This window comes from Nycticebus coucang, chromosome 19, assembly GCF_027406575.1.
Source record: "Nycticebus coucang isolate mNycCou1 chromosome 19, mNycCou1.pri, whole genome shotgun sequence".
NCBI classification, from domain to species: domain Eukaryota; kingdom Metazoa; phylum Chordata; class Mammalia; order Primates; family Lorisidae; genus Nycticebus; species Nycticebus coucang.
Window position 1 is genome coordinate 67484501 of NC_069798.1, and position 18562 is coordinate 67503062.

At 43.8% G+C, this 18562-nt stretch overlaps 1 protein-coding gene across 3 annotated transcripts in view; it reads right to left on the minus strand.

The window, feature by feature from the left end:
• The window catches only part of FBXO15 (F-box protein 15), a 50970-nt gene that overhangs the window by 20416 nt on the left and 11992 nt on the right, over window positions 1–18562 (minus strand). Inside the window, exons 1-8 of one of the 3 annotated variants that reach the window (XM_053571926.1) lie at window positions 18287–18355; window positions 17291–17395; window positions 13159–13263; window positions 8874–9116; window positions 7802–8011; window positions 3507–3648; window positions 1970–2052; window positions 893–1035 (exon numbers count right to left, since the gene is read on the minus strand). In XM_053571926.1, coding sequence (XP_053427901.1) covers window positions 893–1035; window positions 1970–2052; window positions 3507–3648; window positions 7802–8011; window positions 8874–9116; window positions 13159–13262 — 925 coding nt within the window. In that variant the 5' untranslated portion in view covers window position 13263; window positions 17291–17395; window positions 18287–18355. Of the gene's footprint in view, window positions 1–892; window positions 1036–1969; window positions 2053–3506; window positions 3649–7801; window positions 8012–8873; window positions 9117–13158; window positions 13264–17290; window positions 17396–18286; window positions 18356–18562 lie in introns of those variants that run through there. The other 2 variants (XM_053571925.1, XM_053571929.1) reach the window with 2 other exon arrangements.

Consider the following 18562-nt stretch of genomic DNA (forward strand, 5'->3'; position numbering starts at 1 on the left):
CCAGGAGCCCAAAGTGACACTCAGCAAGAAAGAAGGAGAAAAGAAAAAGGAGAAAGATTTTGTGGTTTCGATCTCAAAGAAAAGGAAAGCTCAAAGTATTTCCAACACAGGAGGTGACTATTACTTTAACATACTAATTTGAGAATTGGCAGTTAAATGGGAAAGAATTGAACATTTCCCATGCATTTATGGGAGTTCACCCAGGACATAAGAGAAAGTTCTTTACAGACGCTTAGCTAATAAATGTAAAAATAATGACAATTAGAAAATCATTTTCTAAATTCAAACAAAAATTTTTTATTTAGGCAAAGATCATTCATGGATGTTAAACCCATTAGGTGAAAGACTTCTGAGGAATAGGGTATTTGGAAAAGAAAACCTTTGTAATGAAGACCTCTAGCAGACGCCATCGGGACCCAGTGAGGGTCTGGCATTACTGCTGACATAGCTGGACCTGAAGCCTCTTAGTATGATGCAAAACAAAGACCTAATTTCCCTATAAAATATTCCTATTCACAGACAGGAGGAAGGCTGGTTTCCCTTTATTCACAGCCTGGACAGGGGCTCCGCCAGCCCTGTTGGAAAATTTACCAAATTGCTTTGAAAGAAAAGGGAAGAAGTTTGGAGGCAGGAGGGTGCATGGAGAAACAGTAAGGCAGTATCGGCAGAAGAAGCGAGCAGAGCCCGCACTGGGAAGCTAGAGAGTGACGGGGGGTGGCCGAGCCAGCGCTAAAGACACACACGCCGGCTGGGGAACCGCACGAGTCCTGGAAGGAAACAGGGGCCTGGGAGGAGAGACCTAGGAGGACAGTCCTTAACTCAGACATGAACATCCACTCCCTGATCCCAACCTTTTTATTTCAGAATGAAATAAAAGTTCAATTAATTTCACCTTTCTTGATGAAGAGGTTGTGGAATGTGCCACAGAGGAAGAAGACCCCTCCGCTGTGCAAGTCGACGTGGAGCTGGTAGCCATGCAGGCCACACTCGGGGCTGTCGTCCAGGTAGGGGCTGTGAGGGGGCGGCTCGAAGGGGCTAGAAGGCAAATAGCACACACGGATTTGTTAGCACTAGAGCTAAAGATACGTGTTGTAAAATACTTTTAAGAGATTAACATCCACTCAAAGTGCTACATCCTACAAATGAGACTCAGAGGATTCCCAAAAATAGGTAATACTTGATCTCAAGGGGATTGTTCCACGTTCCTTTATAAAAAATAGGCAAAGGTATGAGCCCACAGGCAGCCACAGACCACCACGGGGCACGAGTTCCTGAGACGGAGCCCAGGACCACAGCTCTGCAAAGGCAGCTCTGGGCCGCAGCGTTCTCCAGACCGAGAGGACAGCCAGGCTCAGCAGGGAAATGCACCACGCGACAGATCTGCAGGTTAGCAACCTGGGCAGATGACTCATGGCCAAGATGAACAAAGCTTTATTCAATAGAAAAAACCTTACTAGTAAGGTGACAAACACAAAAGCATGTAGGAGCTTTTCAGGTAATGAAAAAAAATGAGTAAGGGAGCATCCAAGTAAGCAGGGGAGGGTGAGAGCTGGAGAGGAATGGGAAGCCGCTCGCACCTAGACACTCAGATTCATAAGACACACACAGCGTCTAGACCACACAAAACTCATCCACAGGCCAGAACCAGCCAGAGGGCCAAGAGTCTGCATGCCTTATAAAACGTGTGCAACCCAGGGACAGCGCTGGCATGTCACAGCAATGGAGCTGTCCTGCCCTAGAAACAATATTCTACTAGGTAGAAAGCCCTTCACCCAGATAAACAAAGCAAATATATACTCATGAATAATCCAATTACTTTAGCAACAGCTAAGTAATTATGCCTGTTGGCTTGTGTCTACTTATTAAAAACAGAATGTCTCTGCAGCTATTCTCGGGATATTAACATGGCATCAACTCCTAATCCTTTATATTGACTGTACAAAAATGTAATACACCCACAAATACATACACTGCGGCTGAGCCTAATGTGCTCCTCTCCACAAGGTGATGGAAATGAAGATTTGCCATAACAAAAGCCAGTTCTTCCTCCTTCTGAAAAGTTAATTAAAAAGAATATATTTTTCAAGTGAAATCATTTAATTCTTCACGAGATAGTTGTGAAGACAGCAGCACATTCATCTTGCAGACAGATGCAGTTTTTCACAACCACGAGGTCACCACAGAGCCCGTCCATTATTACCACCTGACGAGGCTTGCATTTCACTGATGGCAGAACACGACTCACCCAAATACGCAGAGAGGGCAGCACCAGAAGAATTAATGTCCTAGTATTTGCAAAATATCAAAACACTGTATTATACACATGATTGCAAAAATACACATTTTTAATTCCAGGATATTTCAAATTTCTTTCAAAAATAAAGACAATACTGGCCAGACCTTCACAGATCCCAGATTAATTCCACGAATACTGAACTCTACTGACATACCATTCTTCTATCCAGTAACCACTTTATGTGGCAAATGCAGGGGGTAATAATTAGACTCAACTTCTTTACCTGTCCATCAGGTGAATAGCAGAAACTAACTATTCAGGAGCTGATACCCAGTTCTTGCCAGATTCACAACTGACACTGCCTAGTTTCAGGTGGCCCTGAGTGGCAAACTGGAAGGTGCCATTCTCCACCCAGCCATTCAGATCTACCAGAGTCCTCATAATGCTTCAGGTCAGCGCAGACCAAGGAACTCAAGTAGTCAAGTGCATAGCAAGTTACTTCATGCAGACAGGGCAGGAGGGGAGAAAGCAGACTGCCACTGTAGGCTGGGGGAGGAAAAGGTACAAGAGGACAGTGCTGGGTGCCGCTGCAAAGCTGGCTCTGCCCAGGCGCTGTCTGTGGTGCAGACTGCCATTCTCAGAGTCAAATCTGTGAACCGCTATTTTAAACATTTGCAGGCCAAGCCACAGACGTGAACCTGTGGGCACAGTGTACAGAGGGACACCGTACTGTTCTGCTTTTCATGGAAATGACTGCCCCGAAAACAGCCCCAGAGGAGGGAGCTGGCCAGGCCAACAGCCTGATCTGCTGAGACAGGGGATCCTACACAGAGGGTGGGATAACTTCTTAGCCCCTTTACCCCAAAGGGCACATTATCTTCAACACCACATCTGCAGGATTGAAAACGTGCTCAGGAGACCAGCATGTTGAACACACAACAACAGGGGCTTTGTCAGAGAAAGAATGTGAAAGAAACAGGATAAGGACCAGCACTGACTGACAAGAGAAAGGGGGACATGCCCTGACATGAAAGGAATACTGTGAGCAAAAGCAGGAAGGCAGGAAGGGGTGCTTAGTCGTCTGTGAGGGCAGAACCCCAGCAGCCTCAGTGGAGCAGAGGCGCTTGCTGGAGTCAGCTAGAAAGCAAGGACAGTAGGACGGTGAACGGGATGCGGCTACTGCCACACCTGGAGGACTTTATATCTGATACCCTGCCAGCCGTGATGGGGACGCGACAGCTCGCACGGAGCCCAGGGACTTGCTGCTCACCTTCCACAGCCCCACCAGAAGGCCAGGGTGTAGGCAGAAGACCCGGACGAGTCTGTCGCAGCCAATCAGGTTGGATTCAGTTAAATGGCTCAGGTGGTACTTTGTAATCAGGGAGTGCCATCGAGGTCTGTGACCATCCGTGCTAAAGAGAGGAGATGGAAAAACAAGCCTTTCTGTGCACTGCCAGTTCTCTTCAGCAATCTAAAAACACGTTTGGAGAGAACATTAACCACGTGCTCCACTAAGTGGCATGTAGAGGCGAGGGAACACAAGGGCCCGGTACAAATACAGCCAAAACAGATACACTCAAATTCTCACCCAACTATGTTTTCCTTTCCCTCCCTGTCACTCTCACTGTCGTCAACTCCACAGCCCAGCCAGAAGGAAGCTGAAGGAGAGGAAGGGGATGAAGTTGAAGAACTATTTTCTGTCCTTTCCCTCCACGCCCCACATAACACTGTGGTCTCTTCCTAACCACGTGAGCGCATGCTGCATGCCATGAAAGCAGGTGGAATTGGTAGGCTGTCTGAAAGCAGGGGTGCTTTTTAAAGTTATTATCAAGGGTGACTCAGATAGGAAAACTGAAACATCAGAAAATAAACTAAAAACATGAGTGTTTTAACAAGGACACACACTGTGAACTCTCAGTGCCTAGGAGTAAATACCCGGTGTCCAAGAACCGACAACGTGGATAGACTTGCAATCACAGTGAAGTATCTCCAAGCTCTACACTACAGCGACAGCTGTCAGGCCTAGGAACCCAGATATAACTTGGGTAATTGTAAGGAAGGTGAGATATCCATGGTCAGTAAGCACAGCACGGCCTCAGACTAAAATGTTTAAGGAGCTGGGGCCACACCTCCTTCCAGACTCGGCCGCACCTAGTGCCCAGGCAGCCAGCAGCAGGTGTTCAATGGGCGTGAGGTAAAGGCACTGGGCAGGAGAGCAGCTGTGGCTCTGTGTTAGAGCAGCGAGGGCTGTAAGGCAGCAAAATAATGTTTACATACGTAGAAAGAGAAGAATCTGCAACTACCAAACCATCCTAGTCCCCTGTCCAACTTTTCAAAAAACTTCTCATGCTAAGAACCACAACTGGGTAAGGAGAAGTGGTCGGTGACCATATGCATGATGTATGAACTCAAACTCAGGATGTGTAGAATGCACGGGGGCGAGGATGAACACAGGGTTACGAAATGTATTGTGGGCAAAGGGAAAGCTGAGGGGCGTCTTGGCCCCAGCATACAGGGACTCTAGGCTGTCAAGGACCAAATCAGTGTTTTCATGTGAGATCACCAGCATCCTCGGAGGGCTGAGTACATTACGGCCCAATAAATGGTGTTCATAGCTGTTATTATTATTAACACGGACAGAGGGTAGGGACAGGAAAAATTGTCTTCTTTCTTTTCAGTGTGTCCAAAATTGGCAAACGCTCATGGCCACGGAGACACCCCAGTCAACTCTGAGAACGTGCTGCAGCCTCGTGTGCCCCGGCCTTATGGGTCACTGGCAGAGGCACTGAGGCTGACATTTCCCCAAAGGTGCTCACCAACCTGAGGAAGGGAAAGCATAAACTACAGAACAGAAGATGCCAGCAAGGAGAATAACTTAGAGCTGCCTAGAAAGTTATAAATTACACAGAAATTCAAATTGCAAATTACATCAATGAAGGTTTCACTGTTCTTGAAAAAATTCTCACAGAGGCAACAAAAAAGACCCAAATAAATTCCACAAAATCTCTTCCTGGCTGTCACACAAATGCATACAAGGATTTATATTCCAGCATATATATAAAGCATTCCCCTGCAAACTTGCAGTAAGAGATTCCCAAAAAACACTTCAGGGTTTTTTTTTTGTTTGTTTGTTTGTTTGTTTTGGTTGTGGGGGATTTTTTTACACCACAATTCATCAAAGCCTGGCTGAAGTCTATTATTGAGCTTTAGAAATAAATTATATTAATTTTCCAAAGAATTCTAGCATTTGTCACCATATAGTGTCTAAGTATTCCTGGTCTTGATGACAATTTTCAAGAATATACTACCTCTGACTGAGTTTCACAATTCAACTCTATCCATTTAAATTAATCACTCATGGTTATTTTAATTAATATTAACTATTTATCCTAATATCCATAAACATTCCATGATTTACAGAGTAACATACTGTTCAAACTAGTACAGAGTTTGAGGGCTCATTTTCTAAACAATTTTAAAATTGCATAAAACTTATTACATTAGAAAAATCTGGTATCCATCATAATACCATATGAATTACAAAGATTTATATAAATAAAAGAGCCATTTTAAAAAGAGAACTGTTTCCAAAAACATCTTCAGTAATGAATTAGGGAAAATAAAAATTTTTCATTGCGGCATTAACAATGTTTTAAGAATACAATAAGACCTAGATTTAACAGAATGAAGAGGTCCAAATATTCTCATGTTAGCAGCATGGAGAGAGTTCAGTGGTCACTTGACAACCCTCAAAAAGCCTGTATCCCAGAGTGGAGCCTCAAACAAGGGCCCCAGTTACAGAGTTGTCTCAAATCGTGCATGTACCCAGGGAAACCGTGAAAGAGCCTGTCCCTCCAAAACACTGATGCCAGATGTCTCAACACTGTCCACGGCAAGGACAGATGTGAGAAACCAACAGACAGGGCCAGAGCACACAGGGATGGTAATGACATGGGAAATGCCACCAGTCAGGGACACCGAGGCAGTGGAGGAGACAGGAGACAGGGTGGGAAACTAGCCCTGCCACGGAAAGCACATGCCACCTTCACATTTGCAACAAACTTTACATAAGAAACATAAGCGGCTGGGGAGGGGAGGAAGTTACACATGCCATGATCCAGCTTTCAGGAGAAAACAGACCAGGGATGACCAAAATGAGCATGAGAGATGTGCTGGGAAAGGCAGACGTGGGCATTACCTCGAGCATGAACTTAGCACACAGCCACCTTACGACTGTTAACAAAGGGCCTAGTAAGCATTAACGGTGGGTACACACTCATCTGACCTGTGCATTTTACCCTGACATTTTGGGATTCTTCACAGCAGCCACGCATGCTAACTACCATGTCAGCACCATCATCAACCCATCTTACAGATGAGAGACTGGGGGTACAGAAGAGTAAATTACTTGCATAAGGTCACATACTACTAAGTTTTTTTGTTTGTTTGTTTTTGAGATAGAGTCTCACTTTGTTGCCCTCAAAGTACATTACGGCCCAATAAATGGTGTTCACAGCTGTTATTATTATTAACACGGACAGAGGGTAGGGACAGGAAAAATGTCAGTAGAGTGCCAAGGCCTCATAGCAACCTCAAACTCTCCCAAGAGTTTGAGGTCAAGGCACCCACCACAACACCCAGCTATTTTTTTTTTTTTTTTTGTAGAGACAGAGTCTCACATACCATCCTCAGGTAGAGTGCCATGGCATCACACAGCTCACAGCAACCTCTAACTCTTGGGCTTAACGCGATTCTCTTGCCTCAGCCTCCCGAGCAGCTGGGACTACAGGCGCCTGCCACAACGCCCGGATATTTTTTTGTTGCAATTTGGCCAGGGCTGGGCTTGAACCCGCCACCCCCGGCATATGGGGCCGGCGCCCTACTCACTGAGCCACAGGCGCCGCCCAACACCCAGCTATTTTTAGAGATAGGGTCTTGCTCTGGCTCAGGCTGGTGTCTAACTCCTGAGCTCAGGCAATCTACCCAACTTGCTAGGATTACAGGTGTGAGCCACCGAGATCAGTCCCACATACTAGTAAGTTTAACAGAAGGATAAACTAACTAATAATTACAAATTTATGACCTCAGATGTAGACCACAATTAATGTACATTTACTAAAGAAGAGAATATACTAGTTTTATATACCTGTTAAAATGGATAAACTAAAAACCTCAAAAGTTTAGCCATCAATTGTTTAGGAAATTTTGTTAACTAAAATATCATTCTCTACCATTACAGACAACCAAAATATAAAGGGCCTGAATTGAGACCAATCTGGAGCACAGTAAACCTGGCCTTTTCCCAGGCTACGGGGATGCAGAGTGACAGGCAAGTCTTTAAGAAATAATCAAATTAAAAAACCTAGGTAGTATTTCTGAACTACAAAAGTAATGCCAATGGGGTAGGGCCTGTGGCTCAAGGAGTCAAACGCCAGCCCCATGTATCAGCGGTGGCGGATTCAAACCCGGCCCCAGCCAAAAACTGCCAAAAAAAAAAAAGTGAAGTCAACGAATATTTACACACGAGACATTGTCACCCAACAGTTCCACTGAATTAGTACTTACCTATTTCTGGTGGGGATTTTAGACCAGTCCATAAAAACTGGTGTCAGACCATACAACTCTAAGGTTGACAAGGACGCTAGACAGGGCCAATTTTTGCCATGCCACACCACGGTCACTGAGGTGTCATTGATGGAAAGATCAACATGCTTTATGACATACTCCTTTCCATTTTTTTCTTTCAATATAATTGCCCAACCTAAACCAGATTTTCTGGCAAAAGAAAAGAAAGATAAAAATGCTTACCTCATTGCAAAAAAAAAAAAAAAAAAAAAACGCTGAAAGCAATTTTGTATGATATCTGTAAAGCATCTAGTGCCTTAAAAGCTAAAGTTCTTAGAACACACCTGGTGTGATTTTCATCCCATCAATGGTTCTCTCTTTACCGAGACTTTTCCTCCTCGCCTCACGCACAGGATGCATATGCTGCCAGATACTGACAACATGTAAATACCACAAAGGTTCTGCCCAGAAGAAAGCGCACCTTGAACATTCTCGCCTTACTAGAGCAGATCCTCAGGGTTTGTTTTTTCTGCCTTTCATACAAACTAAGTTTAGGCTGTATGCCAGTTGTCCCTCAGAACCCTCAGAAGACTGGTTCCAGGACCACCACACCACCAAAACGCATGCATGCTCAAATTCCTGATATAAAACGGTGTGGTATTTACACATAACCTATGTAATTCCCTCTTATACTTTCAATCATCTCTAGATTATTGATAATGCATATACCCAATACAATGAAAATGCTATGTAAATAATTATCATACTGTATTGGTTTTTTATTATTATTTTTATTGTTGTATAGTTATTTGTTATTGCTTGATTTCTTTTTAATATTTTCAATCTGCAGTTGGTTGAATCTATGGATATAGAAGGTTAACCGTATATGGAATAGGAAAATATGTTATAGATGCACAAAAACACAAAAATATCAGAGACAGTCCTCCACAGTCCAAATGGTCCTGAGCACACAATGCTGAGATGACACCAGCATTCTTTCTGGTTTTCAGAGGAAACATTTTACAGTGCTGTCAGGTCACCTGCGGCCACTCCTCAAGAACACACTGCCTACCTGAGGGCCTCTCTGGTCTTCACAGGAAGGCCTGTGTAAGGGTCGACAGGTTTGAGAACCTGAGCTAGTGTGGCTTTTACAGATGCCATTTGTTTCGCAATATATTCCGTCTTCCAATAGCCAGCTTCTTTATCCTCAACTGACAGTGCACTCATAGACACAGCTGTTTCCTCTATGGAGTTAAATTTCCAATTAGATCTTTTAGGTGGAAATGAAGCTGAGTAGATTCTGATCCAAATAAAACTGGTGGTGGAGGGGGAGAGAGAGATATTAACTAAGAGACACTGTCATGTACCTGTAGCAGTAATGTGTTAAGTTAGAGATGCATAATCATTTTTAAGTAGTCCAAATCTGTGAACAAGTCAAGCTTGAGATTTAGCGTTGTAGACTCAAAAATCATCAAAAACACGAATGTAGGAAGAGCCTGCTTCCCAAGTTTAAAGTGAATGACCTTGCATTATTCAGGATCATCCAAACCATGGCCTTCCCGCATTGCCAACTGACCAGGAGGCCTACTATAAAGAAATAATGGCACATATACACAGTGTGGTTCTTATCTTGTTTTTTTAAACATATGCATGCTTTTTAAAAGCTCATAACAGGTATATACGCACAAAAATATTAACACTGAAAAAGTGAATGGTGCTTTTGTTTTCTGTTTTTTAATTTTTCAACAAGGCATGCATTGCTTTCATAAAGAGAAAAAAGTGGAGGTTACTTGTAATAACAACTAATGCTGACTGTTAACATAAGGTCTTCGAGCACTTAGAAAGTCCAGAGTTGTTTAAGCACTTCATATACATTAACTCATTTAATCTTCATATCAAACCCATTCCGTAGCTACCCTCACTGTCCCCACTGTACAGATGCTGCAACTGAGGCTCAGGTGCAAAGGCATCTGGCCCAGGTCTATGCACGTAAGCATGAGGTGGAGCTGGGATTTGAACCCATGCAGCCTCAACCAGAGGTCACACTCTTAACCCCTGGTGCTTCACTGTCTTTAAGCAACATAGAAATGAGGCCAAAGAAAATAAATAAGCAGTCCAAACTCAGATGGCCAATAAGCCTTATGTTGAAATTCAAGTTTAGCTCTGACAGTCTTCCATTCACTGGTACCAAGAGCCCCCCTGAGAAGCCACCTGCACAGTGGGTATTAGCAGGGGCCTGGCATGGACCAAAACTCTCCAGCAGGGAAGAGAAGCAGCATTTCCTCAGGGAAAACAGAAGCAGGGGCTAAAATAAATAAATAACACAAATGTAACTATTTGCTAGTTTGTACCTCTATGCGTCTACTTAGAGCACCACAGGATAAAACAGTCAGAGGCCAAGCAGTGAACTGAACCACAGGAGGTCCGGTGGAGACACCACGGTGCTCCAGGGAGGCACACCTAGTTCATCAACTGCAGCAGACCATTCTCAAGCATATGACTCCACAACACACCTCCCTAATTCAGACATCGAGTGGACTCACCACCAAACACAAACTCACACATCTGACCCTATTGCCATCTCTTTCTAAAGTCATTTCCCACCTGCAAAATCATTTACCATCAAGCTTTTATGTTGAAGTGTTTATGTCTTCAGTTCAGAAACTTCTGCACTTTCACATGTGTGCTAATAGATGCAAAGTGATCATGAGTTCAGTACATCTAGATAAACCTGAAACTGATTCACCCAAATCCCCCTTCATAGACTCTTTGAAAAGCTTCCTTTGCATAAAAGCTTGCCTTGTGCTCAAGTTTACTCATCTATATCACTCTACTAAGTGTTCCTTTGCTTTGGCAAGAACTCGATGAAACCTCAAGTTTCTCACCTCAGCACTGTGTAAACGACTGCTGATGCTACTTTATACGTGCTTCAGTAATCACAAACTACAAAACTCAACACTGCTGTGGAGAGGAGGACACCAGTGTAAAGCCCACACACCTTCACTAACAACTACACCCATGTTTCCATGATGAGCTGCATTCACACACACTGTCTTAATTAATTTACCATAAGTGCATCTGAATAAAATATTTTATATTTCAGAGTTAAAATATTTTATTAAATTGTTCCCCTCATTTATTAAAATACAAATGTTAAGTTTAAGTCTCCTAAACTCAGACACATGTTATTTCTTAATTCCCAGAAGCTCCATCGTGTTAGAAAGCTTAGGCAGATTTGCAGACAAGAGCGTATCTACTTAATATGACTGATCATCAATATGGCCCAGAAAAAGTTCCATCAAACAAGTTATTCAGGAAATGAGGTTAATTTAACCTTCAGAGAGTTTCCCAGAGTACCTGGCAAATAAAACCCCTGCGTGATGATCCAGATATGGCCTCCCACATACATTCCCTTGGTTCTCAGGCAGGGATTGTGCTCCCGAGGAGGGAGGCAGCCCCAGGGATGGAACGGACCTGCAAGTGTGTCTGTCCATGAGTCAACAGCATAATTGGTTACCACACGTGCTCCTGTTCGCTCCTCAGAAGCGCTGCTTAGAAAATGCTGTTAACTTCTCAAAAACACTATTGGTTACCCACAGATCGTTTTATATAGAAGTCTGACTGTTAAAAAATTTATCTCAACTTAACATAATTAAGACTTACCCCCTGAAAAAGAAAAGAAATATGAGTGCAATTTCATCAGAAGCTCGGGTTTATAAAGAACAACTTCTAAGAAAGTGGTATGGGCACATAATTTATAATAAAAGTATGCAAAGAATATTGTTAGAAATATTAAGGCCCAATTCCTGTACCATCTGGGCCTATCAGGGTACAGTAAAGGGAGGTGAAATGTATAGAAACTAGAAAATTTACAAGTTATCAGCTTATATAAAAATTCTGAGTTCTATCCTTACACTGCAGCTTTAGACACACAGTTGACTCCTTCCCGGAAGCATGCCTCACTGTACTTTGCTTTCGCAACACCTTCACATCTTATTAGGTCATTAACAAAGAGACATGCAACGATTACTCGACACTCATTCTACAACTACCTTCAAGAAATTATTCATCATTTCATTCACTGATGTGTGTATCTATATATATGCATATATAAAGACACACACACACACAGAGACATATGTTCTTCCATACAGGAAACATCTTTGCAAATTGAAAGAAAAGAAGGCCCACCCTTCCCAGCCAAGGAGTGGTCTGTGTCCCTTTCTAAGTATGAGAATGGTGGAGAATAGCTTTAATGAGATCTGAAGATACCCACCATCAAGGAAGCTTTATATTGGTCATTTCAGAACTTGACTATTCATTAGTATGACCTGGAAAAATGTTTTAAATACAGATTTCAGAGCACTGAGTAACACTCTCCAGAAATGCAGAACAGGGATGCAAACTTTTGAACCTTTCCCAGCTTATTCCGGTAAAGTCTTCTGTGGACGGGCCTTTGATGATGTTTCCTACCTACCACGGTCCCAGATTGAATAATATGACAGACCTCCTTCTGTCATTCTCCATTTCCTTATCTAGTAAACAAAACTTTCAGTTAAAACCTGCATTCCCTCTTATCTTGATGTCTTCCCTAGTTGAGATGGGGATTCCATGTAGGATCAATAATTGTCTGACCTTTTGATGCTGAAAGACAGAGGCCCCCAAATCCCATGATTTTCAGCTGTGAGCCATGTCACTCTCACCAGACGTTAGAATTCCACCAGCTCTCCAACACACAATTCTCAGTTGCGAGCTAATGCTTTAAGACAAAACAGAAACAGGAGTTTCTCCTCTTTATTGCATAGATATCCTGTGAGCCCAAGTAAGGGGAGGCGACCCTTCTCTTCTGGCCCCTCCAGGAGAGGACAGCCTAGCCTCTCTCCTCCCTCTCACTCTCTCCACTTGATTGGCAAGTTTGGGAGGAAGAGTTAAGCGGCCCCTTCTTCTTCTTTCCCTAGGACCTCCCTGATTGCCTGCAGGAAGACCACTCCCTCTGTCCTGAGAATTCAGGACCAGAGGGGAAGGCAGGCCCCATGGTGCTGCCTGACATGGTGTGGTAAGACTGCCAAGCCCACCTGCAGTGCACAGGTAAAGCTATATTTGCCAGCAGCTACAGCAACAACAAGTGTGGTGTTTTTGGTACATACAAAGAAAATTCCTTTAAGAAGACAAATGCAAATATTTGAAAATATCATATGATTGCTTTTTAAACCATTAGATTGTTTCTGTGTATTTAAAAATGCCCTTGAAATTAATTCTCTTAAAGTTTAGAAAATGGTTTAAAAGCTCTTACTATTTTCATGACTCCCTTCAAACTGTCATCAAACCATAACAGAGAGATTTGGTTTTGTCCTTACTTGTCATTGGCCAGATGATAAAGGCGTCTGTTTACACATCCAGTACACAGCAGGCTCACAGCATCCAAGTAGGAAAATATCTTCAGCAAAATTTCTGAAGGCATTCTGAGAGAAAGGGTGGGGGATCAGGAAAATGGACCAGTGCTCGAGCAACAAATTACCCAGGAAACTGGCTGTTCATCTCTAAATAGAAAGTCACAAACAGACCCTTCCCGTACAAGAGACATTGTCGATTATTCTCTTGATTGAAATTTTCTAGTTATTAGCATTCTCATGGCATAAACCAACAAAGAGACCCGAGGGCACAAGGAGCTAATTTCCTCAGCATGTTAATCAGATTCACAAGCTATGAATGAGCAGACAGGATTTCACTGCCCCCCACCCCCATCAAGATAGATATTTTTCTTTGGTGAGATCAAAGGAGAGGAGGCAAAGAACCTATTCTTAGATATTAACAAGAAAAACAGGGTCTCCTTTCCCCAAAAAATAAAAGTGTAAGAAACATCAGCCCGTGTAACTCCTACACACCCTGGTCCAGAATGCCCTTGACCCTCTGATCGCTGCCTTTGGGGCCTCAAGGAGACACCAAGGCCCATCAAATTGTTTAAAGTATCATTTTCATTTATATGCCTAAATTTGACATAGAGATATATTCTCAATATTCCACCTATTTCCATGATCTTAGAATTCTACAAAACACAATGGAAGGGCCTAAAAAGCATGACTAGTGTCAGGTAAAAAATGGGTCTTTAGGGACACCTATGAACCTCTGAAGAGAGCCACAGCAGGTGGTGCTGAGGGCTGGGAGTGCAGGGTCTAGAGATGAGGGATAGTGGGGAGGGGCTCTGGGCCAACTCAAAATGACTTGCCTGTGCTCTCTATTTGTGATTTTAATATTTTTAAAATATTTTCATTTTGAAATGAAAATCAGGTTACCAAATGTTTCATAGGGAAGTAATCAGTCCTAAAATTCTAATAATTTGAGAAAGAATTAAGTGGATCCTCAGAAAAAAAGACAGTTAGCACCATGAACATGTGAGATGTGCTTCCACTGCTCAAAGCTTCCCAGGAATCCAGCCAGAGACTGCTGAGAGTCTAAAGTGAACAAAAAACTTTACTTAAGTATCAAGTTAAATCCCCTAAATGAAATCCTTTACACTCAGAGTCAATAAATTAGACCCTTTGAATGAGAAAAGGTCTGTAATGGCAGAGACAGCAAAGATGCAAGAAAACAGGTTCATGTGAACGTCTAGATCACCCATTGCATATAGCTTTACACTTTAACTATTATATTTCATAAAAGTTCACAGCTATTGTTTTTTACATCAGTGCAATTAAAAAAATAAAACTTAAAGACAACATTTTAGAAAGGTAACCAGAAACTGTAAGAATTATTTAATTAGAATAAAGTCCCAATCAAAACAGTTATTTGACAAGTTTTTACCTTTCTGCCCACCAGACTAACATAATAAAAAGAGGATCCTATCTGTGTGCTTCTAGCAAAAGGAGAAAACCCTTACTTTAGAGCAGTGGTTCTCTACCTTCCTAATGTCGCAGCCATTTAATACATTTCCTGTGGGTTGCCACCCACAGGTTGAGAACCACTGCTTTAGAGTTAAAAGAATAGAAATCAAAGATGTCCTCAATTATCTACTGTTCATAGCAGGGGTTCTCAACCTTCCTAATGCTGCGGGCCTTTAATACAGTTCTGTGGGTCACGACCCACAGGTTGAGAACTGCCGATTTATAGGGTTTGCTCAAAGCTGGCACAGTCGGTGCTTGTACCCTCTTGAGTTACTTTTTGTTGGATTCCGATTACTTTAGATTGTATGGGGTAGAGGTAGTGGACTGACGGTTGAAAGGAAGAAAGGAAAGAAGAACGAGGGAGTGTCCACAACATCACAGAAAGGAAGCTGGTTCAGGCCAACCGGCTTCCCACGTCCGTTCTCAGTTCAGATATGAATGGGTCCTTGTCCCTTTCTCGTACTGTGGATCTATTCCATTATTCTTGCATTTTAATTTCCTCCCCACCAGTTTCCAGTGGAGAACATCCTGTCCTCCCACAAAGCAGCCGTGCTCCAGGTGCCCACCCGGAGCCTCAAGGATGTCACCTTCCATTTCCGCTCCTGCCTCACTCCCCCAAATCCTGCATCCTGAAATTATTCTCTTCCTCTGATTCTCCCATCCCCATCTCTCTCTCCAGCTACCACACACTCTACACTCCCTCTCATTGCCAAGCTTCTCCAAAAGAACAAAAACAATGTCTGCACCTTCTGCCTCCACTCCCATGCCTCCTTAGTGTTGTTTTACATTTCAGTGTGAAATACAACACTAACATACGAAAAGAAGTATCCAGCCCATTCCTTTCCACACACCCCCACCCTCTGCCCAGCGCTCCAGGTGGCACAGAAACCCCCACCCCGTCTGCAGTCCTCTCCTCTTCTGGCTCACACGGAGCCCCCTTCCTGGATTTCTTGGCTTCAGAGGTCTTCCCTGGCTGCTTGGCAGTTCTCCACACCCCAGGTCCTGGGGCCTGCTCCCCAGGCACCTCTGCTCTACTCTACCCTGGCCCCGCACCTACAAGGCTGCCAGCCCCGCCCAGTCTCAGCCGGGAACCAGACAACCACAGTCACTGCCTTTCTGGCACCCTCCTCTGCACGTGTCCCAGCAACTTGGCTGTGCCAAGTCCAGAGTCGTCACCATGGTCCCCCTGCCCGACCCCCCACATCCATCTCAACCAGCAGCACCTCCACTGTGCATCTGCTCACCACCAGTTTTGGGTCCCTACTCCACGTCTGTTCCCCCCACACCTCCATCCGACATACAAAGAAGTCATGTCAGTTGGGCCTCCAACTAAATCCCACATTTGCCTGTGTCTCGCCACCCCCACCACCACCACTTCTAGAGAAAATAACATGTGAATAAGGAAACAAGAGAATTTTAGAAACCAAATGACATGATGTCACACTGTGAATAAAACCCTGGAAGCCCCACTGTAGGCCCCCCTGCATGTCTGCTCCCCCCCCCCCGCCGCCATGCTCTTCTCCAGCTTGTTCCTCTCAACATCCAGTTCTCACCCAAACCTCACCTCCTTAGGGAAGACTTTGCTTACCAGCCCCCTCATAATTTTGGATTATGGAATCTATTTGTTTTCTTGACAGCACGTATCCCAATTTACTACAATTTGCTTTATCTTCAATCTGTCTCTCCAAAGATCTCAGCTTCATGAGAACACACGTGAGGGGCCCCCAACGGTGCTGCAGATCCAGCTCAGCATCTGCCACAGAGGCCTCAGGTGACAAACAGATGACAGGGTGAACATGTGCTGTGCTGTCTCCTGCCAGACTCTAGTCCCAGAGTACAGACTCTTAAGCTTAATCTAATGTTCCCAATATATTTTTAGCTTTTAATTTCTTTTTTGAAAATACACCAAAATATGTACATAAAAATATGTGCTGCTGAGCCAGTTGTGATCTAGCATTAATAGCCCAGAAACTGAAATCTGTTGGAATCACAGTTTCACATATGGCCCAGACTATGTGGGCTGGACCCCCGCCATGTGGAGGGTGCCTCTGTAATAACCGTGAGCTTCCAGGGCTCTGCACAACACTAGGCAAGTAGCCATTGCTCCATACCTGCTTCCACAGTATGAATCCACAGGTATCTAATCCCCAGTTTCAAAGAATAACTTTTTAAAAAGCTTCCGTGGATGTTGGTGGGAAGGGTCACAGTACAGAATCTTGCCACAGCAAATGAAGTTCCCCAAAAACTGAAGCTAAGAAATTCAAAGAACTCTGAGGCTTCTAGGAGAATATACTTTAATCTTCTTTCTCCTTTTTGAGGGTCTTTATCAACTAGAAAGTAAATAATTTTGAACATCTGAATAAAAGGAAAATTCAATTCAGTTGTCACTTTCAGAAGCCTCAGTTCATAAACTCGTCTTATAAAGATGGTGGCGACAGGCTCATGACTCACATCAAACTCCCGGTGCTGTACATTCTTCCTACACAATCCTATTCTCAGAAAGCCCAAAATGGCAACATGGCATATACCGCCTTATAATTTTCTCTAATAACCCCATGCCTAGAGCACACACCCCCCACCAAGATGACAGCCCCTTTCTGCCACTTACCTATCCAGGAATGCAGAGTGGCTGCAGGAGTGTCCATGGCGCTGCCCATCTTTGGGAGGCTGCCACAGGGCAGGACGGCCTGCAAACTGGAACCCTGGTCCCCTTCTGAAAATAAACGTGGGAAATTCAAATTATGTAATTATCAAATGAGGTGAATTATCTGTTCCCTTCTACAAAATTCTAAAGGACTTATAAACTTCAAAGGTTACTCACGGAATAACATCTCTGTAAAGAAAAAACAGAATAGGGGCCAGGGAGGAAGGAAAAGGGGAGGGGTGGAGGACCTCCCCAAAGACTGGACTTACTTGGAGGTGTTTCCAACCAAAGGGTGACTAACACCTCTCTATTACAGACTGTGGCATGTTAAAGAGGTGCTATAAAATATATTTAGTGGAAGCAAAATTGATAAAGTTAAATGTCCATAGTATTGATCAGCCAGTTTTGATAATGCAACAGAAACCTAAGATAGTGTCAAGAGATTTTTCTTTAAAACTGAAACCTGGTGAATTAGAGCTATCAACATAATCTACAGTTTTGCTGACATTGAAGGGATAATGAAGAGTTTCAACTCTAGTTTTTGTAATCAAGTCACAGACTCAGAGTAGCAAATACTCATCCACAAATTTGTTCACGTTTTAACATCTCACAGTCAATGAAATATGCCTCAATTGTCCACCTTTTTATTTTGCTAATACACAAAATAACAGCATATGTTACAATCAATGGTTTTTTAGATTCAATGAAATAGGATATAACATTTTATGCTGAGTCCTTTTTGGAGGTTCCTAAGTTTCCATTAAGATCAGTCATTAACAAAAGCTGCATAATCAGCGATCAGCACCCGGACCTTGTAAGAGCTGCGCCATGATCAGCAATCTGCCCCTGCCCCGACCCTGGTAAAAGCTGCACCCGCTGAGCCTCCACATGCCCTGATCAGGAACTCCCAGAGCCGCACAACCCCGCATCCTCCCTTCTGTACCCTCCCTGCCTCCACACCGGCCTGTTCGTTCTAGCCAGGGACTCTGGCAGCCGCGTGCCCTCGGGAGACCACTTGCTTCTGTGAAGAGCCCTTCTCCTGGCCACAGACTGCTGGAGCCTTGGGCTCTCAGAGCCAAAGTCACTGAGAGCCAGGCACTCCCAGAACCATGTGCACGACCCCCCACCCTGCTGCTGGATCCGGGTGTGTCACACTCTGGAGCTGCTCCCACAACAAGAACTTCCTGGCTGGGGCAGCCCCAGAGGAGCTACACAGGGTCACTCCCTACAAAGATC